General features: G+C 44.9%; 1 protein-coding gene across 8 annotated transcripts in view; it reads left to right on the top strand.

Moving 5' to 3' along the window:
• Positions 1–26,272, top strand: part of SPIN1 (spindlin 1) — a 94,688-nt gene that overhangs the window by 15,304 nt on the left and 53,112 nt on the right. For 7 of the 8 annotated variants that reach the window (XR_005530103.1, XR_005530101.1, XR_005530102.1 and 4 more), the window contains exon 2: positions 21,083–21,292. The exons of the other annotated variant lie outside the window; for it this stretch is intronic. Coding sequence is in view for 3 of the 7 variants with exons in the window: in XM_039241531.1 (XP_039097462.1) it covers positions 21,241–21,292 (52 nt within the window). In the remaining 4 variants the exon portion in view is untranslated. The remainder of the gene's footprint in view (positions 1–21,082; positions 21,293–26,272) is intronic. 8 annotated transcript variants of the gene reach the window in all.

Genomic DNA, 26,272 nt, shown 5'->3' with positions numbered 1-26,272 from the left:
GCTACCCCTGCTTTTGTTGTTGTTGTTTTAACAGATTGAAGATTTGTGGCAACCCTTTTTTGAGCAAGTCTATTGGTGCCTTTTTTTCTCTTTGTTAAACGTTTTACTTATTTTTATGTTTTTTAATGTTTTGTTTATTTTAAGAGCACATGCAAGTGAGTGGGAGAGGGGCCGAGAATGAAGGGGAGAGAAGCTCAAGCCTCTCAGCTGGCAGCACAGAGCCCAGTGAGGGGCTTGATCTCATGAATCATGACATCAAGACCTGAGCTGAAATCAAGAGTTGGATTAACCTTAACCTACTGAGCCACCCAGGCACCCCAGAGATTTTATGTTTTTAAGCAGTCTACACCCAGGGTGAGGCTTGAACCGCCAATCCCAAGATCAGGAGCTGTGTGTGCTCTACTGACTGCAGCAGCCAGGTGCCCTGGCTCCACTCTTCTAACAGTGTTGCTTACTTCATGTCTCTGAGTCACGTTTTGAACATCCTCAGAATACTTCATATGTTTTTGTTAATTGTGGTATTTGTTGTGATGGTGTGTGACCAGTAATCATTGATTTTACATTGTTACTGTTTCGGGCACCATGGACCACGCCCATATAAGATGGTCAGCTTTAAAATGTTTTGTGTGTTCTGACTGCTCTGCTTGCTGGCTTTCCCCGCTCTCTCTTCCTCTGTTTAGGCCTCCCTATTCCTTGAGACATAGCAGTGTTGAAATCAGGCCAATAAATAACTCAACATTGACCCGTGCATGTTCAGTGGAAAGGAAGAGTGACGTGTCTCATTTTCAGTCATAAGCTAGAATTTATTGAGCTGAGTGAGGAAGGCGTGTGAAAGCCCATATGGGCTGAAAGCTAAGCCTCTCGCACCAGCCAAGCTGTGATGGCAAAGGAAGTCCTTGAAGGAAATTAAAAGTGCTACTTCAGTGAACACAGAAATCAAAGTGCAACAGCCTTGCTGCTGATACGGAGGAAGCAGTAGTCGTCTGCATGGATGATCATACTAGCCACAACATTCCATTCAGTCAAACCTTCACCCTGAGCAAGGCCCTGACTCTTCAATTCTGTGAAGGCTGAGGAGGTAAGGGAGCTACAGAAAAAATTTTGAAGCTATTGAAGGTTAACTTCATTCAGTATCAGGAGAGAAGCCATTTCTGTGACTTTCAGAGTGCAAGGTGACGCAGCAAGTGCTGACGTAGAAGCTGCAGCACGTTCTCCAGAGCATCTGGCTGAGAGAATTCATGAAGATCCTTCCACTAAACAGTGGATTTTCAATAGAGACGGAAGAGCCTCCCGGTGGGAGGAGATGCTCCCTGTAACTTTCATGGCTGGAGAGAAGTCACTGGATGGCTTCAAACACCGACTCATTTGAGGCTAATGGCAGGTGGTGACTTTATGTTGAAGCCAGTGTTCATTTACTTTTTGATGATCTTAGGGATCTTAAGAATTATGCTAAATCTACTCGTCCTGTGCTCTTGAAATGGAACAACAGAGCGTGGGGACAGCACATCTATTTGCAGCCCATTTACTAAGTATTTTAAGGCCACCGTTAAGACCTGCTTAGGAAATAAAGTTCCTTTCAAAGTATAACTGCTCACTGACAGTGTACCTGGTCACCCAGGAACTTTGATGGAATGTCCAATAAGATTAATGTTTTCATTCTGGTAATACATCATCCATCCTGGAGCCTGTGGATTAAGGAGTAATTTTGACTTTATTATTGAAGAAATATCTTGGTAAGGTTATTGCTGCTGTATATAGTGATTCCTCTGATGGGACTGGGCAGAAGAGTCAACTGAAAACCTTCTGGAAAGGATTTACCATTCTAGATGCCATTAAAAACGTTTGTGATCCATAGCAAGAGACCAAAATGTCAACATGAACAAGAATTTGGAAGTTCATTCCAGCCCTCATGGATGGCTCTGAGGGGTTCAAGACTTCAGTGGCAGTTGTAGTGGAAACAGCTGGGGAACTAGGATCAGACGTGGGGCCTGATGATGGACGGAGCTGCTGCAATGTCCTAAAACTTGAGCATGTGACAAGTTGCTCATGGATGAGCACAGAGAGTGGTTTCCTGAGATGCAATCTCCTCCTGGTGAAGGTGCTGTGAAGATTGTTCAGTTGACAACGAAAGGTTTAGAATATGACGTGAACTTAGCTGACAGAGCAGTGGCAGGGATTGAGTAGTTGGATTCCAAATTTTGAAAAAAGTTCTATGGGTAAAATGCTAGCAAACCAGCATGACGTGCTGGAGAAATTGTTCCTGAAAGGAGAGTCCATTCAATGTGGCAAATTTCAGAGTTGTCTTATTTTCAGAAATGGCCACAGCCACCACCTCCTATGGGGTCAGCAGCCGTCAACACTGGGGCAAGATCCTCCGCCAGCAGCTGGGAGGGAGAATGGTTTGCTCACTCAGTATGGCTCGGAGAGACAGGAATCCTGGGGAGTAATGATCATAGAGATACTCACTGGACTTGAGAGAAGAGTAGAGGACTTCAGGGAGACCTTTAATGCAGAGAATAAAAAACAAAACAGATCAAGAACACAATAAAAATAAAAATATACTTGGAGTAAATAGGTGAGATGAAGCAGAGGAACAAGTTAATGATCTTGAACACAGAGTAATGGAAAGTAGCGGAGCTGAGCAAAGGAGAACAGAAAATTATGCAACTTGAGAATAGTCTTCGGGAACTCTGACCCTCAATCAGGCATACTATCATCTGCGTTATAGGGATCTGAGAAGAAGAAAAGGAGAAAAGGGAGCAGAAAATAAATTTTGAAGAACTAATGGCTGAAACTTTCCTGAATCTGGGGAAGGAAACAGATACCGGATTGAGGAGGCACAGAGATCCCATCCAAAAATTCAACCGAAGGAGGTCCACACCAAGACACAATTATAGTAATTAAAATGGCAAAAAGCAGTAAAGAAAAAAATTTAAGGGGCACCTGGGTGGCTCAGTTAAGCATCCAACTCTTGATTCTAGCTCAGGTCATGACCTCATGGTTTGTGAGTTTGAGCCCTGTTTTGGGCTCTGTGCTGAAGTGTGGAGCCTGCTTGGGATTCTCTCCCCTCTTTCTGTCCTTCTCACACCCCCTGCATGCACACTCCCTCAAAAAAAAAAAAAAAGTATTAAAAGAGGACAGTTATATACAAGGACACTGCATAAGGCAATGAACAGATTTTTTTTTTCTTTTAGCAGAAACTTCACAGGCCAGAAGGGAGTGGTATGATGTATTCAGAATGCTGAAAGGGAAACATCTGCAGCCAAGAGAACTCTATTCAGCAGGGTCATCATTCAGAATAGAAGGAGAGCTAAAAAGTTTCTCAGACAAAAACTGAAGGAGTTCATGATCATTGAGCCAGTCCTACAAGAAATATTAAAGGAGACTCTTTGGAAAGGAAAGATCATAAGGGAGAGCATGAAAAGTAAAACAAACAAACCCAAAAGCAGTAAAAATGAGTATTTCTCTAAATATCAAAAGAGTCCTAAAAGGATGCAAAATATGACACTATACATGTAAAATGGGGAGAGAGGAGTAAAGAATGGGTTTGAGCTTAAGTGACCAACTTAGTAAAGACTGCTGTATGCAGAAGATACGTACAAGCTTAATGGTAACTACAGATCAACACCAGTAATAGATATGCAAAGACTAAAGAGGTAGGAATCCAAGTATATCACTAAAGAAATCCAGCAAGCCATGACAGAGCAAGAGAAGAATTCTTGGATCAGAGAAAATCTATAGAAGTAACCATAAAATAAGGAAGAAAATGGCAATAAATATGTACCAGTAATTTCTTTGAATATAAGTGGACTAAATGTTCCAGTCAAATGACGTAAGTTGACAGAGTGGATAAAAAATGAAGACCCATCCATATGCTGCCTACAAGAGATTCATTTCAGACCTAAAGTCACCCGAAAATGAAAGTGAGGGGATGGAGAAAGTTATCATGCAAATTGATGTCATAAGAAACTTGGGGTAACAACTGCACACATCAGACAAGATAGATGTGAAAACTAAGACTGTTGTGAGAGACAAAGAGGGACACTATATAATAAAAGGGACAACCCAATAGGAGGATAGAACAGCTCTATGCACCCGACATGGGAGCACCCGAATACATAAAAGTTAATAACAAATGTAAAGAACTAACTGATAATACAGCGATAGTCGGGCACTTTAATACCCAATTACATAATGGACAGGTCATCCAAACAAAATCAACAAGGAACTTTGAGCGACACACTGGGCCAGATGCATTTAACATATTCGGAACATTCTTCAGAATAGGTCACATATTAGGTCACAAAACACATCTCAACAATTTAAAAAAAAAAATTGAAGTCATACCATGCATTTATTTCTGACCACAATGCTATGAAACTAGAAATTAACCACAGGAAGAAATATGGAAAGAGCACAAATAAATGGAGGTTAAATAGCAGGCTACTAGGCAATGAATGGGTTAACCAAGAAATAAGAAAAATAAAAAAATACACGGAAAGAAATGGAAGTGAAAACACACTGGTCTAAAATCTTTGGATCCAGCAAAACTGGTTCTGAGAGGGAAATTTATAGAAATACAGGACTACCTCAAGAAGCAAGAAAAGTGTCAATCTAACCTTACACTAAAAGGAGCTAGAAAAGGAACCAACAAAATGCAAAAGCGGCTAATGAAAGACGGCAAAGATTGGAGCAGAAATGAATGATGTAGAAACTAAAAAGACAATAAAACCATAGAACAGGTAAGTGAAACCAGGAGCAGGTTGTTTGGAAAGATCAATAAGTTTGATAAACCTCTAGCAAGACTCATTAAAGAAGGAAAAAAAAAAAGAGGACCCAAATAAACAGAATCAGTGAGAGAGGAGAAATAGCAGTCATCACCACAGAAATACAAACCATTTTAACAGAATATTATGAAAATATATATGCTAAGAAATTGGACAGTTTAGAAGAAATGAGTAAAAATTTCTAGAAACATATAGTCTACCAATACTAAAGCAGGAAGAAACAGAAAATTTGGACAGACTGATTACCAGCAAGGAGATTGAATCAGTAACCAATGCCTGCCCCCCCCCCCCAAAAAGTCCAGGACCAGATGGCTTCATAGGTGAGTTCTACCATTTTAAATATGAGTTAATATCTATTTTTCTCAAGCTATTTGCAAAAAAAAAAATAGAAGGGGAAGGATAACCTCCACATTCATTCTATGCAGCCAGTATCACCTTGATACCAAAACCAGATAAAGATACCAGATAAAAAGATACTTACAACCCAGTATCTCTCATTAATACAGATGCAAAAATCCCCAACAAAATATTAGCAAACTGAGTCCAACAATACATTAAAAGAATTGTTCACCGTGGTCAAGTGGGATTTACTACCAGGATGCAGGGGTGGTTTTATATTTGCAAAACAGTCCACGTGAAACATCATATCAACAAGAGAAAGAATAAAAGTCATATGATCATTTCAGTAGATGCAGAAAAAGCATTTGACAAAGCATAACATCCATTCGTGATAAAATTCCTCAACAAGGTAGGTCTAGACAGGACATAACCTCAACATAATAAAGGCCACATACGAAAAGCCCACAGCTAATATCATCCTTAGTGGGGAAAACTGAGAGCCTTTCCCCTATGGTAAGGAACAAAACAGGGATGCACTGAAGTCCCAGCCGCAGCAGTCAAACAGAAAGAAATAAAAGACTTCCAGATTGGTGAGGGAGAAGCAAACCTCTTTTTGCAAGTGACATGATATTGTCCCTAAGACTCCACTGAAAAGTACTAGAACTGATAAATGATTTCAGTAAAGTTGCAGGATATAAAAGCTAGATTTCTCTACACCAATAATGAAACATTGGAAAGTGTAGCTAAAAAAACCCCCATCATTTACAGTTGCACCAAGAACAATAAAATATTTAGGAATAGACTTACCCAAAGAGGTGAAACACTTGTATTCTGAAAACTATAAAATACTGATGAAAGAAATGGAAGATAATGTAAAGAAAGAAATGGAAAGACATTCCATGCTTATGAGTTGAAAGAACAAATATTGTTAAAATGTCTAACCTACCCATAAGCAATCTACAGATTCAGTGCAGTGTCTATCAAAACACCAATAGAATTTTTCACAGAACTAGAGCAAACAATCCTAAAATTCGTATGGAACTACAGAAGACCTCAAATAGCCAGAGCAATCTTGAAAAAGGTAAACCAATCTGGAGGTACCACAATTCCAGATTTCAAGGTATATTACAAAGTGTAGTAATTAAATCAGCATGGTACTGGCGTAAAAACAAGTACATAGATTAGGGGAACAGAACAGAAGAGCCAGAAATAAACCCACAAGTACATGGTGAGTTAATTTTCAACAAAGCAGGAAAGAATATCCGTTGGGAAAAAGATAGTCTTTTCAACAAATAGTGTTGGGAAAACTAGATAGGAACATGCAAAGGAATGAAACTGGACCACTTCTGTGCAACAGACACAAAAATAAATGTGACACTTGCAACCATCAAAGTCCTAGAAAAACAGGCAGTAAGTTCTCTGACATTAGCCATAGCAACATTTTTTAGATACATCGCCAGAGGGAAGGGAAACAAAAGCAAAAATAAACTTGTGGGACTACCTCAAGATAAAAAGTTAACGTGCAGTGAAAGAAACAATCAAAACTAAAAGGCATCCTAGGGAATGGGAAAAAATATTTGCAAATGACACCTGGTAAGGATTAGTATCTAAAATATATAAAAGACTGATATAATTCAATACCCAGAAACCAAATAATCCTATTAAAAATTGGGCAGAAGAGCCTGGGTGGCTCAGTCATCTAAGCATCCAACTTCAGCTCACATCATGATCTCAAGGTTTGTGAGTTCAAGCCCCTCACCCTGGTCAGGCTCTTTGCTGACAGCTTGGAGCCTGGAACCTGGAGCCTGCTTTGGATTCTATGTCTCCCTCTCTCTCTGCCCCTCCCCTGCTTGTGCTCTGTCTCTCAAAAATAATGTTTAAAAAAGCTGGGCAGAAGATAAGACAGTTTTCCAAAGAGTACATCCAGGTGGTCAACAGACATGCAGAGATGCTCAAAAAGGAAGTCTCCTGCACTGTTTGTGGGAATACACACTGGTGCAGGCCCTGTGGAAAACAGTATGGCGGTTCCTCAAAAGTTAAATAATAGAATTACCACATGATCCAGTAATTCCACTGCTGGGTGTTTATCCAAAAAGTATGAAAACACTAATTTGAAGGGGTACATGCACCTGATGTTTATAACAGCATTATCAACAATAGCCTAACTGTGGAAGCAGTGCAAATGTCCACCAACAAACTGATGATGTGTAGATCTACAATGGAATATTACTCAGCCACCAAAAAGAATGAAATCTTGCATTTGAACAACATGGAAAGAGAGCTAGAGAGTATTTTAAGTGAAATAAGTCAGAGAAAGACAAAATATATGATTTCACTCATATGTGGAATTTAAGAAACAAAGCAGATGAGCGAAGGGAAAAAAAGAGGCAAACCAAGAAACAGGACTCTTAACTATGGAGAACAAACTGAACAAACTGATGGTGACCAGAGGGGAGGATTGGACGGGATGGGGAGTAAAGGGCACACTTACATGATGAAAGAAAATTGTATATACACACACACACACACAATATTTGTTGACAGTTGCAACTTTATTAGTTCAGATGTTCTCAATTTCCCAAACTTAGGACTTTTTTCTAGAAAAGAAACTTGGAAGGCAGTTTTTACAGAATAATTACAGATTTATTCTTAGAAGATAACAAAAGTGTTTATATATTACACTGATTGAATACAAATTCTTTGTACATAATAGAGGTGAAATGAATCAGCTGGTTTTTGGAAATTGCAGTGTGAGATTCTGTGTGTAGGTTTCCCCCGATGCCGCTCTGCCAGAGTGGTAGTGACAAGGCAGGTCAGGGCCACAGGGTCCCTCCTCATTGCGCATGAAGATTGGAAACGGAGTGGGGGTAGCAGAGCTGTGCATATTTGGAGAGCTATCCCTAGAATTCACAGCCTTGCCAGTTTAGTTGACCCTCGCACAAGTGTGAGCTGTGCAGGTCCTCTTCTGTGCAGCTGTTTTCCGATAAATACAGTGCTGTACTGCGATCATATTTTTTCTCACGACTTTCAGTGACTTTCTTTCCCCTAGTTTACTGTATTATAAGAATATAGCATATGATACGAGTAATGTACAAAACGTGTTAACCAACTGTATGTTATGGGTAAGGCTTCCAGTCAACAGTAGCTATTAGTAGTTAAGTTTTGGGGGAGTCAAAAGTTATATGTGGATTTTCGATGTTGCTGGCATTTGGTGTCCCAGTCCCAGTGTTGAAGGATGAATTGTAATTGTAAGAAACAAGAGGGGCACCTGGTTGGCTCAGTTGGTTAAGCATCTGACTTCAGCTCAGGTCATGATCTTATGGTTCATGAGTTCTAGCCCCGCGTTGGGCTCCCTGCTGACAGCTTGGACCTGGAGCCTTCTTCAGGTTCTGTCTCCCTCTCTCTGCCCCACCCCTGCTCCTGCTCTGTTCCTCTCTCAAAAATAAAGACACATTAAAAACAAATAGGGGACTTGATATTTTTTTATTTTTATTTAAAAAATTTTTTTTAATGTTTTATTTATTTCTAGGAGAGAGAGAGAGAGAGGGAGAGAGAGAGAGACAGCGTGAGCAGGGGAGGGTCAGAGAGAGAGAGGGAGTCACAGACTGAAACAGGCTCCAGGCTCTGAGCTGGCAGTCAGCACGGAGCCCGACGCGGGGCTCGAACCCACGAACCGAGAGATCATGACCTAAGCGAAAGTCGGACGCTTAACCGACTAAGCCACCCAGGCGCCCCAGGGGACTTTCTTTTAAATAAAGATTGTTGCCTGGCTGCAAATCTGGAAACACAAGGCAGGAAAGTCTGAGCCTATCAGAACGTGATTGTTTCCCCGCTTTGGGGATATCACTATGTGTGTATAGGACTGAAAGAGTGGTGGTTCTTGTACTGGTCTTTTCAGCCGACTCTACAGATGCTTTTGTGGCTCAGTGAACTGTGGTATGAGAGTGGTGGCTTTCAAGTAGACTGGGTCATCCATAGCAAAAAATAGAATGTTTGGCTCAGCATGTATATGTATGCATAAATAACTAAAATAAAAGCTTAGTAAACTGACACATATTTCCTTTTTTCAGTGTATGGCATGGCGTGCTTGCAGTTTTTTTTTTTTTAATGTTTATTTTGAGAGGGGGCAGGAAAGAGAGGGAGAGAGAATTCCAAGTAGGTCCCACACTGTCAGCGCAGAGCCCAACACAAGTCTTGAGCCCACAAACCATGAGATCATGACCTAAGCCTAAATCGAGAGCTGGACACTCAACTGACTGAGCCGCCCAGGAACCTCCAAACTCTTGCACTTTTTGAAAGTCTTCTATTTATCCATGGATAAGTGAATTCATAATAAATCTGCTTGTAAGATACAGATAAATTTAATATACGTATTGTCCATTTGTGTGTATAGGTGCTACAATAATGTGTGTATTCTCTGTTTGAATAAGTGTTAATCGCACCAAGGATCTGTGACCGCAGTTTGAGAAACAGGAAGTCACAGATTACTTCACAGGAGGAGGAAGCTCTAGGGAGCCCTACTGCTGGGGGTTGGGGACCCCCTTACACAGGGTGCTTGCTACCTTTTCTGCGTACAGTATGTGCAGAATTAATTTTTGCCATTACTCTGACTGTTGTAATGTTTTGTCTGGTGCACTTTGCATTCTCAGCCCCTCTTCCAATTCTAACAGATCATAACCTTTACTCTCCAGGGAAAGCCGGGACATAGGTTAGCATGCTGTAGTGCATTAGGAAACTGATACATACATTCCAAAATTTCTAGTGTATTCTTCCTCATAACAAATTTCTTTTCAGTGTGGCATAAAAAGCCAGTAGTAGATAAACTTACGCTTAGTATTTAATGTTTATGTAATGTGGAAAACGATTTAGGTATTCAGTGAATATCCAGTATTTAGTTTAACAGTATAAACTTTTATTTACATATAAGTTGCCTGTTTTTAACGATTATCCTTGGAATAGACATTAAATAATTAGCCATCATTTAAAAAAAATGTTTATTTTGAGAGAGAGGAGAGGATGCGAGCAGGGGAGGGTCAGAGAGAGAGAGAGAGAGGGGGAGAGAATCCCAAGCAGTCTCCTCGCTGTTAGTGCAGAGCCCAGCATGGGGTTTCATCCCATGAACTGTGACATCATGACCTGAGCCGAAATCGAATCGGATGCTTAACCAGCTGAGCCCCCCAGGCGCCCCAGTAATTAACCATCCTCTTAAGTGTTTCCTTGTTGGCACATTGTGAGCGTACTGAATCAGTAAACCTGGGGAGCAAGAGTTTTCTGTTTGCGTGATAGCCAGTATTACTAACTCTGAAGACGTGCCTGTGTTTGTTAAACCAAGAAAGTTAAACCAGCTTTTTAAAATTTTTAAGTCAGATCTCAGATCAAGTGAACTTGAAGAACATTTGGGTTAGTATGTGTGTTTCTGAAAGTACACTTAAATGAATGTCTAGTTTTCTTTAAGCCAGTTGAAGAGAAGTTTTTAAAGTCTTTAAAATTCTGGCAGTACCGTTCAGAGGTAAAAATGTATCGCCTCAGTGTCCTATGCAGAGATGTTGTAGACGTGCAGGTAGACAGAGATCTTACTGCTTTGGTTTTGGAAGATTTTAGGTCATGTCTTAGATACAAAAATGAAAAGAATAGTTGAACCCAGATTGTGTCTTTGGCAGCTGGACAAAGTTAAGGTTACTTGCTCAGATGGCCAAAGATTTTACTGAAGATTTTTTATTTGCGCCGTAAGGACCCTTTTAGAACAGTTTCTGGAGTCATTTTTGTTTTAGGAGCTTCTGCCTACCAGTCCAGCACCATTCCATTGCCTCCCAGAAGTTTGGGATCCATTGGCGTCTTTTAAGGGTGCCCCTTACGGTGAACTTCCCTGAAGTAGAGATTTCCAGCATTGGCCGTTAAATTCCAAATTACCCAAAAGCTCACCTGTTTTTCAAGAACAGCCCAAGAGCCTGGTCCAAGGGCTTTTGCCTTTGGCTTCCCTAAAATGTCCTGAGGGCCCCAAGTTTCCAACAGCTGTTCCAGATCACTGGGAATCACTTGTTTCCCCCTTTGACCAGAATGGGTGACATAGAAGTCTCAACAAAGGGAGGTAGAAACCGGAAAGCAACGCCGCAACAGACACAGCTGTGTGCAAGGTGGTTGGAGAGCTCAGAACCCGGAGAGACTTGGCTTAAGATCCTGGGGTGGAAAGCAGGGAACTCTGTGGGCTCCGAGGGCACGGGCACCTCTTTGCTGCCTGGCCTGAGTCACTGGTGGCCCTCTTCGCCTTCACTCCTGACACCTGAGATGTTAAAAGCTCAATCTAGCCCGAGACGACCACTGGTCACAGCAGTAGCAAGTAGTAAAAGTTTATCGTGCAGACACCAGAACTGCAGTTTGCAAACCGGGAGACTCAGACCAGAACATGGTGTGAGCCTTGGAGGCATATTACAGAGATGCTTCTATAGTGATAGAATGTTCTTAAGTGATAGGGAATTGGTCAGTGGTTACCTCATACTAACTTTGGGAAACAGTTCACGTTTTGCTTTTGATTTCCAGAGGCGCAAGTAAGAAATGACCTAGGTCCAGTCCTTGCAAAATAAACTAAACTTTGCACGACTAACTGGTTCTCTCTGCTCTGGGAATCTCCAAGGCTGTTTGCTGTCTGTCCTTGATTTTAACAATAGTTTTCTACCAGTTTTTCTGCTAGTTCTTACCCGTTAGAGCATAATGCTGACAGCTGTTTGAGTTTCCATTTAGTAATTACATTGATTCTGTACCCTACACCCAGTCTACTTTAAAGTATGACATTTGTAGGGCGTCTAGGGGGCTGTCAGTTAAGTGTCTGACTTCGGCTCAGGTCATGATCTCGCGGTTCATGAGTTCGAGCCCCACGTCGGGCTCTGTGCTGACAGCTCAGAGCCTGGAGCCTGCTTTGGATTCTGTGTCTCCCTCTCTCTCTGCCCCACCCCTGCTTGTGCTCTGTCTCTGTTTTTTTAAACATTAAAAAAAATTTAAAGTATGATTTTGCAACTCCAGATACCTGGCAGCTCTGTGGGTTTGCTTTTTTCTTTCTTATTTGTTGTTTCTGCCAGTTTTTGTCTCCTTGCAGGCTAGTTTGTGTGTGTGCACATGCGTGGATTGTTGGCGATAGTGTGGAGTCTGGGCTGGTGTTCTGGGGAAGATTTATGCTCACTTCTTCCAGGCATCTGATGGGGTGGGCAGTGTGGGCTCCCCTCAGCTCAGCGTCAGGAGTGTAGTTGTCTTAGCCTGGAGTCCTGCCATCCCCCAGTTCCTGAGAGCGATTCATGGTCCGAGCTCCCCGCACCCTGGGCGCCCGGCCCTCCTCCTCCTGCTGGCCCCCGGGAGTCGGGAGTCGTTGGGTTCTGGTCTCCGGCTCTTTGCCTTGCAAAGCTGTCAGCCCTTCAGCCTCCCCTCAGCATTCAGCAGTTGCTCTCAGTGATCTAGGCTGTCCCAGATGTGGGGTTTCCGTGCGTACTGCTGTCCAGTCCTTTATTCTGTCCAACATGGGGTGTGTGTGTGTGTGCGTGCGCGTGCGCAGGATGTTGTCATGGAAATCTTCAGTCATACACACAAGTTAAGAAAACTGTGGAAGAGAAGCCCCGTCTCTTGGGTGCCCCTCCAGTGACCGCCTCCTGGCTTCAGGTATGTCCAGGCTCCTCGTGTATTTCCTGCACCTGACCTAGATGTGGCCCTGGATCCTGACTATTCTCATTGGGGAATTCTTCTAAATTTCTTTTTTATTTTCTAGCTTTCAGGAGAATGTTTCTAGTGACTAGCCCCTCCCCACCAGGACCTGTCTGTTCTCTCCACAGCACCTGCACGTGGCCTTTAAGGGGTTCAGAGCTGCTCCGTGCTTCTGGTTTATGCAGGGGGGTCGTGTCATGGGCCTCCTGGCAGTCTGCTGAAGTCTGTGGATAACTTCTTGTAGTACTTCTGAATATGAAAATTAGAGTAAAAGGGGTGGCAATAAAAATCAGTTATATTTATTTATTAAAAAAATTGTTTTTAACGTTTATTTTTGAGACAGAGTGCAAGCAAGGGAGGGGCAGAGAGAGAGGGAGACAGAATCTGAAACTGGCTCCAGGCTCTGAGCTGTCAGCACAGAACCCGACGCGGGGCTCGAACCCACGAACCACAAGATCATGACCTGAGCTGAAGTCGGACGCTTAACCCACTAAGCCACCCAGGCGCTCCAGAAATCAGTTATATTTAAATAGTTATAAAACTATGAAAATAAATGTAAGAATTATATGGTTTCTTTATTGATTAATTATTAAGTGGCAAGGTGATACTGATTTGAGGTGGTCTTTGACATGTCTTCCTTCATATATTGATAAGCAGATAATTGATGAGAAGGAACACTGGAGAGCAGTGTAGACCTGTGTCCCTGCAGCACAGCCTGGCGCACCAGCTGCCTGGGCCGGGCCAGATGGCGCAGGCGAGGTGCTGTCCTCCGCACAGCTGCCCTCACCGCAGCCCCAGCCCCCAGTGCTTCTGACCAGTCTGCTGCAGAATCGTGGGGTCCCAGCATCCTCTCGGGTTTGGTGATTCACTGGAACATCTTGCAGGACTCGGGAAAGCCTTGTGCAGGCATCCTTCATCTTACTGAGTGTCCCTTCCTGTGCTCTGCAGATAGTGTTCTCCATGAATTGAGGGCTTGTGGCCGCTCTGTCGAGTGAGTGATGCCATATTTGCTCACTTCTTGTCTCTGTGTCATATTTTGGTGATTCTTGCAGTATTTCAAATTTTTTCATTGTATTTGTTAACAGTGATGTGACCTGTGTTCAGTGATTATGACTTGCTGAAAGTTCAGATGATGGTTAGCTGTTTCTACCAATAAACTTTTAAAATTAAGGTATTGTTTCTTAGATACAGTGCTGTTACGTGCTGAGTGGACTACAAATGTAGTGTGAATATAGCACTTTGATGCGCTGTGAAACAAAGCATTCCTTTGTCTTCGGGCCATCTGGACCGAGTGTGCAGGACCCCCAAGGCGTGCCTGTTTCTCATTGTGGTTCTGTTAGGTCCGAGCAGGGCCAGCCTTAGGAGGAAACCCACAGGGCGAGGTCTGGGAGGGTCCGAAAGGGAAGCTTATAGTTCTCTTGGGTACAGTCAGGAGCATTGCCTCCCTTGCCTGTGGCCGTGCTAGCGTACAGGGGGTTGGAGCACTGCTGACCAGGGAGTCCAGCTCCACGTCCAGAGTTCTGTTGGGCTTCCAGTATGTAAGCATGGTTGATGAATCGTTGGCCATCAGGTTGGATTCAACACCTAGACTCTGTCCTTGGAAGTTGGGCTGCCATCATGGGATTCAGAGCCTCAGTCCTATGGTGCCACGGTTGGTCTTTCTGGTGTGACCAAACCCATTCTCCATCACCTTGTTTGCATGAATCATCTAGGGGCCACCATGAATCACAGAGACTGAAGAAGCTCTAAAGATTTCAACGATTATTTGAGAGAGAGAGTGCAAGAGCAAGCAAGTGCTTGAGAGGGAGAGAGAGAGAGAGAAAATCCGGAGAATCCGGAGCAGGCTCTGCACTGTCATCATGGGATTACACTTTCAGTGCAGAGCCTGACACAGGGCTCAGTCCCATGAACCGTGAGATCATGACCTGAGCTGAAACTAAGAGTCGGACGCTCCACAGACTGAGCCCCCGGGTGCCCTGAGAATCTCCAAGGATGTAGAGGGACCTCCCTGGAATTTGGATCAGGGCTGCCTGGCTCTTCGTCTTGCAGCATCACTGACTCTGTTTACAGTTTTTGGAGCGCTGACCTGGTGGCCGGTCTACTCTGGTCAGGGCTGGTCTGTGGCAGCCACTTGGCATAATTTGAAGTGTTGATGAGCTTACAGGCTCCTTTGAGATCTGCAGCACATGCAGACAGCTTCCTGCTGAGGAATTCCTGGGTTCTGGTCACACTGTGTTTGTCACATGCATTCAGGGTGGACGGAGGTGCTGTCTTTTTAGGTGAAGGTTAGCAAACATGTTGGTCTTCAGTGACACGTCCCTCATCCGGATTCGTGACACCTGTGCATTTTGTCTGTGCTTGAGAGGTCCTGGATTAGAACGTGGTGTTTAGATGTGTAGTGATCTAGGCTGGTCAGTCATTTTACTTACACTGAAATATGAGAATTTGGGGCTCTGGAGGCCTTCAGATATCCACTGAGGAGTCTAGCCAGACACTGGGTGATTCACAGGGGCTTTCTTCACTTTGAGGCCTCCATCTTAATCTTGAGGTTCGAGTCAAAGGGACAGACAGCCTGCAAGAGAGGCCTTTGTAATGTTGTCTTTAGTGCCATCCATTGAACTATTTAGTAAATTCTAGGAAGTAGATTTCCAGTAAACCTAGGAAGGTTCAGAGTTGTACTCCAGTGGGTTTCTTTCCAGATTTACATGGTCTAAAACTGAAACCACTGATCCTTCTTCTGTCTTAACTTTCTATTGTGAAAATTTCCAGGCATATAGTAAAGTTGACCGAGGTTGAACATCAGTCTGTTTTTAAAAATCACATTTTAGGAAGTAAGTTACAGACCTTTGAGTACATACAGTAAACCTTTGTTGTTGCCAGTTCCAAACTTGGCTTTTCGCCTCTCTCTTCTGTTCTTCCAGACTTTTCAGTTTTCTGACACATGAGTTGAAACTGCAGCTGCGTTAACGTCCGTGTGCACACCCTCCTCTGAGGTCCATTCCCTGTTTTGCTGTACTAACAATTCTGTTGAGCCGTGTGAAAGCTTGGAAGAAATTGCAGATGTCATGATGCTTCATACAATAGGGACATTTTTCCTCGTAACTATATTGTAACTAAGAAAATTATTTTTTTTCAGGGATAGAATTTAGTGATTTATCACTTACACAAAACAGTGATCATCCTAACCAGTGTCCACCTTAATGCTCCTCGCCCTTTGAGCCCATCCCCCCCCAACACCCCGCCGGCAACCCTGTTTGTTCTCTGTGTTACGGTTTGTGTTCCACTCTGTTTTTGTCTTATTTTTGTTTCAAAAATAATTTTTCTTTAATAGTTAGTCTTCAGATTTTAGTGGCATATCATTTTTCGCATAAATATTTGTGGAAATACACATTCCTCCTACCCGTGTTGAACCATTTGTGACAGCAGCTCTAAGACCACTGTATCTTGGCCATTAGTGCTCGTGTCTGCTTTCCCAGTAGTGGGCCAGGCATTGGGACTTCTTTGGGGCCTAACGTCTTGGCTTCTGCAGTTTTGGAGATGTATTTCTTTTTTTATAAATAGCACTGTTGGGTGGTAGCAGCTGGCAGCAAATAATCTGATAATGTAATTTCAATTTTATCTTACTACTACTTTTATATGTGAAATGTTGTAATGGTCATGTTTTTAAAAATATTTTTACTTATTTCTAGGAGAGAGAGAGAGAGAGAGAGAGAGACAGCATGAGCAGGGGAGGGTCAGAGAGAGAGGGTGACACAGACTCTGAAATAGGCTCCAGGCTCTGAGCTGGCAGTCAGCACAGAGCCCGATGCAGGGCTCGAACCCACGAACCGCGAGATCATGACCTAAGCGAAAGTCGGACGCTTAACCGACTAAGCCACCCAGGCGCCCCTGTAATGGTCATTTCTTACCCTTTTTGGAAATAGGATATAGGGTCATTGATTTTTGTGGCGCTTTCTCGTTTATGGGAACAGTCTATGTGTTTATTGTTAAAATAGGAAGTTTATCTCAGCAGTGCCCCTTGCAGTCTGCATGACCATGAGGAAGCTATAACTCCGTGCTGCTGCAGTTTTCAAGTTTCCAGGATAGTGTGGTCACCGTGTGTGCCTCCTGGTGGTCGTGAGGCGTCTGAGCAGGTGCACGGACAGCAGTGTGTTAAGCATGGCATATGCTCTGGGACATTTGTGAGAGTCTTGTGGCCCCCTTTATGATTATTATGGAAGGAGAATTTTGAATTTCAAAACTAAATGGCACATTTTATTTATTAACAAGAATTATTTTAATGTTTGTTTTTAAGAGAGAGAGAGAGAGACACGGAATCTGTGTCTGTTTTTAAGAGAGAGAGTACGAGCGGGGGAGGGACAGAGAGAGAGGGAGACATGGAATCTGAAGCAGCTCCAGGCTCTGAGCTGTCAGCATAGAGCCTGATGTGAGGCTCGAACTCACAAGAGTATGACATCACTACCTGAGCTGATGCTTAACCGACTGAGCCACCCAGGCACCCTCTAATGGCATATTTTAAAGATTGTTTAACAAAATTGCAAGGTTGGATAGTTGGCTGTATTTCCTAGAGATGGATTCAGCAAAAGAAAATTCAGGATTTTGTCGTCCCTAACTTTTTATTACGAAAAATTTCAAATTGAAATAAAAGTTCAAAGAGTAACATTAGTATGCCCGTCACTTAGATTTAGAAATGAGTAGTTGGCTATTTTCACTTGATCCTATGTGTATTTCATTTTCTTTTCCTGAAGCGTGTGTAATTCCCTTGCAGACGTGGCCGTCCACCTCCAGAAATCTCGGCATGGGTTTCCTGAGGGTAACTGTGCTCGGGTGCACAACCTCAGTGTCACTGGTGTGTCCTCCCGTGGTGTCCTCCACTGCTGTTTGCATTTCTCCACTCGCCCTGAGTGTCCTGTACAGCTTTTCCTTCCAGACTGCATCCTCGGGGGGTTACTGTCCCCTGCTGGAGCAGTCCATGGACATTCCGAAGGGTCTGGCCTGCTTGTCTCCGGGGCACTTAGTGTGGCTCCTGTGTCACCTGTTTACTGTATACTGCAGATCGGTCCAGAGGCTCGAGTGACCCCAAGGCTGGGAGGTGTTCCTGCTCACGTTGGGGGACCCGGGCTGCATGGCCCCTCCTGGGACACCCTTCCCCACCGGCCTTCACCTCACGGTGCCAGCATCTGCTGGGCCTCTCCAAACCTAGCACTGCCTTGTCTGTGCCTTTTGACAGCATTTTCTGTAAATACTTGCAAGACACTTTGGTAATTCTCACTCTTCTAGAAATGAGTATTTGCTATATCAGCAGGTAAAGTTTTTTTAAAAAATTCGTCTTCAGTTTGTGTTCTTTACTAAATTAACCATTAGTAGACTAACATAATAAGGTAAAGGTGGCATGTTTAATAAGTCTCCCTCCCTCCCCACCGCCACCAAGTTTTGCCCTTTCCAGTCAAGAGTGAGATTGTGTTTCAGGAAAGTTTTTCGAAGCATCGTACGGCGAGTGTGGGAGCAGCACAGTGTTCATGTCAGTGAGCGCTCGGTAGTGTGTCCCTCTTGCCCGGGCTCCCCGTTTCTCTCCGGATAAGACTCACTGCAACTCAGAAATGGGAAAGGACTTTGATCTAAAATTTTGCTTTCTTATATTATTCAGAGAGCTCCCTTTGCAGCCTCCCCCCACTGCACTGTGCCTTGCACTTTTCAGAAGAGTGACAGGTGGGACACGCTTGTCCGGGGGACTGCAGTGGGGCATAGTACCAGGAGAAGCTTGAACGTGCCTGTGACGAGGGTGCACTCGGAACAGGAGCAGGCTCGGTCTCTCGTGTTGCAGAACCAGTGTAATGCCTGGGGCTCCCACCTGCTGATGTGTGTATGGTGCGGTGTTCCCCGGTCTTTGAAGTGGTTTAGTGAAGAGCAGTGGGGGTGGGGTGCTCTCCGTTTGGGAAGTGGTACATCAGGTGAGGGGGGAGTGGGTAGAGAGGGCAGAAGAGAGCAGGCGGTGCCGGTCAGGGTCGGCCGCTTGCCTGCCCAGGCGGGGACGGGTGTTGGAAGCTCACTCCAGGTAGCAGAGTATAGGTTTGTTGGTCTTGCCTGATGGCTTATGCTGTGCACGCCGTAGGCAGGGGACTGGGTCAGGGTTTTGCCGGGAAAGTGACGGGACAGGAAGAGTAAGAAGATGGAGGAAGGCAGGGGAGGGGCTGTGGTGGTGAATGTCTGAGGAATCAGAGCACTGAGTCCCTGAGGAAGATCGTGTTGCAGAACCAGTGTAATGCCTGGGGCTCCCACCTGCTGATGTGTGTATGGTGCGGTGTTCCCCGGTCTTTGAAGTGGTTTAGTGAAGAGCAGTGGGGGTGGGGTGCTCTCCGTTTGGGAAGTGGTACATCAGGTGAGGGGGGAGTGGGTAGAGAGGGCAGAAGAGAGCAGGCGGTGCCGGTCAGGGTCGGCCGCTTGCCTGCCCAGGCGGGGACGGGTATTGGAAGCTCACTCCAGGTAGCAGAGTATAGGTTTGTTGGTCTTGCCTGATGGCTTATGCTGTGCACGCCGTAGGCAGGGGACTGGGTCAGGGTTTTGCCGGGAAAGTGACGGGACAGGAAGAGTAAGAAGATGGAGGAAGGCAGGGGAGGGGCTGTGGTGGTGAATGTCTGAGGAATCAGAGCACTGAGTCCCTGAGGAAGACCACGGACAGTGGCACGGTGGTGAGGTCACGGAGGGAGGGAAGCGTGGCAGCCGGGAGCTGTGGGGCTGGTGTGGCCGTGTGAGGGAAGGGGACGGTCGAAGGTGGTTGAGTTGACGGTGTTGTGGTCCTGGGTGATGAGAAGGTGCGGGCTGTGGCCCTGGAGGCTGGGGCCGGAGGGGCAGGTGGTTAGAAGCCAGGATGTCCAGGACTTGAGGGCGAGCTGCAGAGTCCTTGGTGCCGAGAACACCGAAGAGGAGAGTGGGCACCGGGTGGGGGGGGGGGGCTGGAGGACCGGCTGGCAGGGGCTTCAACACCCCCCACCCCCACCCCACTGTGTGGTGGAGGCCAAGGGAGGGTCCGGGAGGTCTGGAGGGTCCTGAGGCATTTGGCTTCCTGGAGGCGGGGCCCCGAGGGGCAGGGCTGTCATGTGATGGCTGCCAAGGGAGCTGGGGCTGCTCCCTCAACAGGGGGAGGAAGGTCAGGGAGCGAGGATGAGTGGCCACAGGCGGACTTGGGGAGACGGTTGGCAGCCCCTTGTCAGGCAGCCTTGGGCCGCGAGGCAGGCAGAACCTGAACCTGGAACCTTAGGGGGAAGAGCCGCGTCCAGAGACGTGTTGTGTCCTCACTGTGTGTGCTGCCTCCGTCCTTCCTGAGCCCTGCTCAGCAGGGAGAGCCTGCTGGGTCCCCCAGCGAATTCATTCTCAAATCGGGTTATTTTCAAGTCCATCTTCCTCGAATAATGAAAAAGCTTTATATTAGTTAAGAATTTTTAGTGGTAAAATGCATTATTCTCCGCCCCCTCCCCCATTAGGCTTTTTAATTTTATTCAGTTTTGTTACATTTTTGCCTCTAGAAAATTAATTCAGCGCTGCCTTCAGTTAAACCTGTGAACACAGGGCCGTGGTTGTGCGTACGAGGGCTGCATACGCAGAGCCGAAAGCAGTCCCATGCGTCGTGCGGTTTGCAGTGGACTTTCTCACGGTCTGGGGAGTTCGTGTTGGCACATGAATTACTGTGTGGACTGACCCTGGGGTCACATTTGGCTTGAAGGATAAGCTGCTTCTCTAAGATGACTTGACTGTCACATGGCTGTGGAACTTGCTGGTCTCTTCCTCTGGCTTCTGGAGGCCTGAGGGGCAGAAAGGGCACCGTGATCTCGCGGGCTGTACGGCTCTCTTGCCCCGCTGCCGCCCTGCTGAGTTGGCGCCCAGCTGTGCTTTGGACCTGAGCTTGTCTCCTGTGCTGTCCCTGCTCCAGGCATCCCGGTGCCCTTCCTCCCTGTGACATCCCCCCCCACCCCCCCGCCGGGGGCTCCGTCTTTGTGTCCCGTTGAGATGGGCCATGGCAGCGTCAGTGGTCACTGACGCCCCAGTGTCCGCCCTTTACTGATCCTGGCGACAGGAGGGCTGTCGGGGCAGGGTGAGGGCTAGGCGCCCCTCCCTTTGCCCCCCACTGTGTCCTTGGCACCCGGGTCTGAGGAAATCAGGCTAATTGCTTCTGGGCAGAGCACTTCATAGCTGACATCATGTTTTAAGTTTTCTGTTAGCTGACGGCTCACCCGGGTAGATGCTCTAGTAACGAACTATTCACTGTTTTACAGAGTCCTTATGTTCACACATGTCTCTGCTGAACTTGTAAAAGAGGCACTTGGATGATGGACTAACAGGAACGTTGAGAGTCTGTGAAAAGTTTCAGATCGGAGAGTTTTCAATTTTCACCCTAGTCCGGCAGCTGTGCTGCTCACGTACATACAGATGAATGAAGACCCCATTCGGGAAGACACCTGGCCAGCGGTCCAGAGCGGATGCAGGTAGGCGGTGCGGCCCAGTGTTCTCCATCGTGCCACACTGGGGGCCTCCGGGGGTGCGGCCACACGGCTCCAGGCGCTGGCTGTTCTTCCAGCCCTGTGATTGCCAGTGTTTCATACACATACGTGTGGAAAAACAGGTTCCTTGTTTGACAGGCAGGGACCATGTTAGTGTTTTTCTCTGTGGCCTTTCATCTCCTGCAGGTTAGACCTCCAGCAAATTCACCAAGTGAAGTGTAAATACCTGCTTAATGGGGTTGTAATCAGGGGAGGATTTGTCATTTCTTTTTGAAAGAGTGAAAGGGGTTTGACTAGAGTAGAAGATTTAGGGTATATATTATAGTAGTTTTGAGAAAAAAGCTTTTTGTATGTTTATTTGGAAGAACTTCATTGGAATGAAATGGATGGAAATGAAACAGATATTTAGTAGAAATTACCCCCTCCTTGGGTGGCCCACAGTTCATACAACTAGAATAGAAGGTTACGCTTTGCGTGATTTTTTTTTTTTTTTTCCCTCCCCCCTCTCTCCTCCCCGGAAACTAGGATAATACGGGCCGCACTGTGAAGTAGTTAGGTCCTACTTTCTTTAGGACTGGAAGTCTTCTCCATTCCGGAAATAAAGTCTGTCATAACATTTTAAGATTCTTGGATAAATGAGAATTAGGCTAGCAAAACCAAAAAATCTACAGAATGGGTGCTGTTTGATTTAGAATTGTTCCTTGTATTTAGTAACTACAGTATTTGGAATTCCTTTGTAGAAGAACCACAGGGATTCCGATTTTCCAGTCCCCTTTTTCTTTTATTTTAGCTCCTCTTTTGTAAAGATTATATGGATTCCACTGTTGAACATTTGTCTGTAAGATTACCTTGGGTCAGAGATGACAGACGGAAGTGTAAGCAGTCTGCCAGTGTGTTGTTCCCATCTGGGCCCTCGGCTGCGTAGACACGGGTGCACTTCACCTCTTCTCAAGCCCTGGTTTTTATTGCCTAAACAGGGGTGTGCTGTCGACGGTACCTGCCGAAGTTCTGAGGAAGAATGAACTTGTGTGTCCGGGCTCAGCTCAGTGCCAGGCACACTGTAGCTGTTCTGCAAAAAAGCATTGTTACTGCTGATCATAGTACTTACAATAAAATATTGTTATTTTGTTACTTGTAGAAATTGTTGTCAGGTGTTTTGTTGATCAATGAAACCTCCCATGTTTCTGCCATTTGAAACCGTAATTCATTTTCCAGAGTTCTTTTTATGCACACCATTCCAAATTCAGCACTCCTGTTTTCTTTATTGATTTAAACTTTTTAAAATGTTTCTTTATTTTTGAGAGACAGCCTGAGCTGGGGAGGGTGTTTCAGACACAGAAACTGAAGCAGGCTCCAGGCTCTGAGCTGTTAGCACAGAGCCCCACTTGGGGTTCGAACTCAGGAACTTCGAGATCATGACAAGCTTAAGTCAGACGCTCAACCAACTGAGCCACCCAGGTGCCCCATTTTCTTTGATTTGAATCCTAGTCAGAATCTGTAAACCAACAGATTACAGTGGTGTGTCACGTGGTGTGTCGTGATGTGTCACGTGGTGTAAGTGCCTGAAGGATTTAAACCGAGAGAGGCTGTTGCTCTTAAGGGAGAGATTGTTCATCTTAGCCAGTAATTTGATCTTACATTTTTCTTATTCCTCGACATTTATAAGAGCGTGTGGCATAGGCTGAAGACAGTTGTGTGTTCCGGGTGGCCGGTTGTTAGACACGTTAACATGAGACCATGGAGTCTCTTGTGTTCCGCTGTTGTGTGGTATGTCTGAATTTGCAAAGATTGCTGATCTGATCAGTATTGTTTATAAAGTTGTTTTAAACCATTCTTCCCATTAACATAGATTAAGACTCTGTTGCTTTTAAACTCGTATGTCCATTATGAATGTGCCCATTTACAAATAAAGAAAATTCACCCAAAAGGGGGTTTCTTTCTCATGCAGCATCTACTGTGTTTGATGAAGGGGGTGCCGGGTGAGGAATCTGATACCGCCACAGAGGTAGATAGATCAGCAGCGGTTCCAAGTTCTGCGATCTGTGTTTGACATAGAGCGTAGGTGATCAGTAGCAATTTGAAAGTTGAATATTTGTGTGCTCTTTATTTAGTTTGACATATTAGAGATTTCTAGTTTTTTTTTTTTTAATGTTTATTTTTGAGAGAGAGTGAGAAAGCGAGAACATGAGAGAAGGAGGGGGAGAGAGAGAAGGGGAGACACAGAATCCGAAGCAGCTCCAGGCCCTGAGCTGTCAGTACAGAGCGGGCCTCGAACTCACGAACCTCAAGATCATGACCTGAGCCAAAGTCGGATGCTTAACTGTGCCACTGAACCGCCCCAGAGTTTTCTATTTTAAAGTAACTTATTATTTGTGTAATTCTGTTGAAATTTAATTGGTTACTAAAGTTGTAGTTTATATACATCTAATGACAGGGGACAGCAAGTTCTATTGTAAACTATACTGTTTTATATATATAATTATGTATACACACACACATACACAATATTACACTGCACTATTTTTCATGTATTTCCCCCCCGCTAAAGTGACCTTTTTTTTTGGTTTATCCAAGGTTGCAGTTTTTCTGCTTTGTAATGTACTTTAATCATACTGATAAATACAGGGAATGGTAATGCTGCTTAACCATGTACATAATGCTCAGATTTATTTAGCAGCTACTTTTGCTGTGTTTAATTAAAATAATTTTAAAACTTTGATCTTATTTTTATCCAATTAATAAAAATTCATTGTTGAAAATGTCAAGTAGTGCCAAAGACTTCTAACAAAAAGGCACTCTATTCTGATATTTACCTTCAGTGTTTGTAAATACTTTGTGGTGATACATTTCTCTTGAATCGGATAGCATTGAACCAACTCAGGCAATGCGATGACTTTCTTTTTTTGGGGTACTTTTTATTGTTCCTGGAATTTAGTGATTACTTAATTTTTTTTGTATTTGCTTAAATTTGTTTGCAACTTGAAGTCTCTTAAAGCCTACAACAGCTTTATAAAGCTCCGTGTATTATGCCACGTGGCCAGTGCCACCCATGGCCCATCTGTCTGCGGCTCCCTAGTGACCGCGCCCTTGCCGTCTGAGCCGTGTCCTGTAGCCGCCGCCGCACTGTTGTCCTCGGAACTCCACTTTTCTCGCTGGAGCAGGATTCTCCTGGTTTCTGCTTGCCGTCCCTCCCGGTGTTGGTGTGTGCTCTTGCCTAGGAGGGGCCCGTGCGGCCGCAACAGCTCCCAGAGTGGACCGTGAACGAGTTGGTGGTTAAAGTGGCAGGTGGAACGTGTGGTCGTTGATTTGTACTCTCGACTTTTCTGCACATATGAAATGGTCTCCGATATGGTTTTCCAGAAGTGCACCTTGAAGATGAGATTCTTTCTGAGACCTGCGTCAATGTCATCATCATGCTGCGCACCCCTCCCCCCCCCGGCCGTGCAGGTGGGGCCCATGATTCTAGGTGGAGGCCACTTGTCCTTCAGAATTCTCTAGGCCTTGCTCCATCTGTGGACTTCGACGTCTCAGTGCTGCCATTGGGGAAAGTTGGGTGCTGTTTCCAAACCTGTGTGTGTGTGTCCAGTGGTCTTTGCTTCTCCTCTGGAAACTTCTGGACAGGTGTTTTATGTGCTGTCAACTGTATAGCAGTCAATGTCCAGTTGGGTCTTTTTTTCACTTGGTGACTTTTCCAGTTGGTCTGTCCTGTCCTCGTGGGGGTTCGGAGCTCCTTCCTCGACGGTGCCCATCCGCCTCTCTCTGGACGCATGCTACTTGCATGTTCTGTTTCTCAGGTTGATCATCTTTTTTTTCCTGAACTTTGCCAATTATTCATTCGCATTTTCCCATTCTTAGGAAGTTAATTGACTTTATTTTCCAACCTTTTAAAAAGATTTTAGTATGCATTTTAAATTTCTAGGAGCTCTTTTTTGTTCTGTTATTTCTGCAGGTAGCTTATACTTCTGAGGCTATAAATTGTATTTTTCAAAAACTTATTTTTAAAAATTTATTTATTTTGAGAGAGAACAGGCATGCACGAGAGAGCAGGAGAGTGGCAGAGAGGGAGAGAACGAACCCAAGCAGGCTCCATGCTGTCAGTGTGGAGCTTGATGTGCGGCTCAAACCCATGAATCATGAGATTGTGACCTGAGCCAAAATCAAGAGTTGGTCGCTCAACTGACTGAACCACCCAGGCACCTCATATATATATATATATATTTTTTTTTTTTTAACATTTTGTTTATTTCTGAGAGAGAGAGAGAGAGAGGCAGCATGAGCAGGGGAGGGTCAGAGGAAGAGGGAGACACAGCATGTGAAACAGGCTCCAGGCTCTGAGCTGTCAGCACAGAGCCCGACGTGGGGCTCAAACCAATGAACCGTGAGATCACGACCTGAGTCAAAGTTGGATGCTTAACTGACAGCCACCCAGGCGCCCCGAAATTGCATTTTTAAAAAGACTTTGTTGAACTGGGTTGGTCTGTTAGGAATGTCTTTGTGTCTGTTTACTTTTTAGTCTCTTGTCTGGAAGTTTCCCTTAAAGCTCCTAAGCTCCGAGGCGGGTACTCTGGCAGGCATAGAAAGGCTGTTTGGGAGCTGCAGGTGTTAAGTGACGTGCTCTCTCCTGAGCTCAGCACATTTGCTCAGCAGCAGGGACAGGGTCCTCATGATAGCCTCCTGTGGAGAGCTCACAGGCAGAGCTCCCACAGGGGGAGGAATGAGTGAGGTAGCAGGGCCAGAGGTCCTGAGTGTGGTGTGGACAAGATTGGTGAGGGTCCCTCATCTGAAGAGGTTGCTGGAACAGACATGGGTCTTTGTCTTTGGAAAATCTGCATCCACACGTAGGTGACTGCTGGTTACAGGCACTTGTTGGAGGCGTTGCAGTTCTGATCCAGATGATGGGAACACGGATGTCCCTGCAGCACAAGTCAGGTGAATATTTTGGTTTTCCAGTGCATATGAAGGTTA

Source organism: Hyaena hyaena, unplaced genomic scaffold, assembly GCF_003009895.1.
Source record: "Hyaena hyaena isolate Hyena2069 unplaced genomic scaffold, ASM300989v1 scaffold_194, whole genome shotgun sequence".
NCBI classification, from domain to species: Eukaryota; Metazoa; Chordata; class Mammalia; order Carnivora; family Hyaenidae; genus Hyaena; species Hyaena hyaena.
The sequence above is the reverse complement of the archived record's forward strand: the minus strand, read 5'-3'. Positions and strand labels throughout refer to the sequence as shown.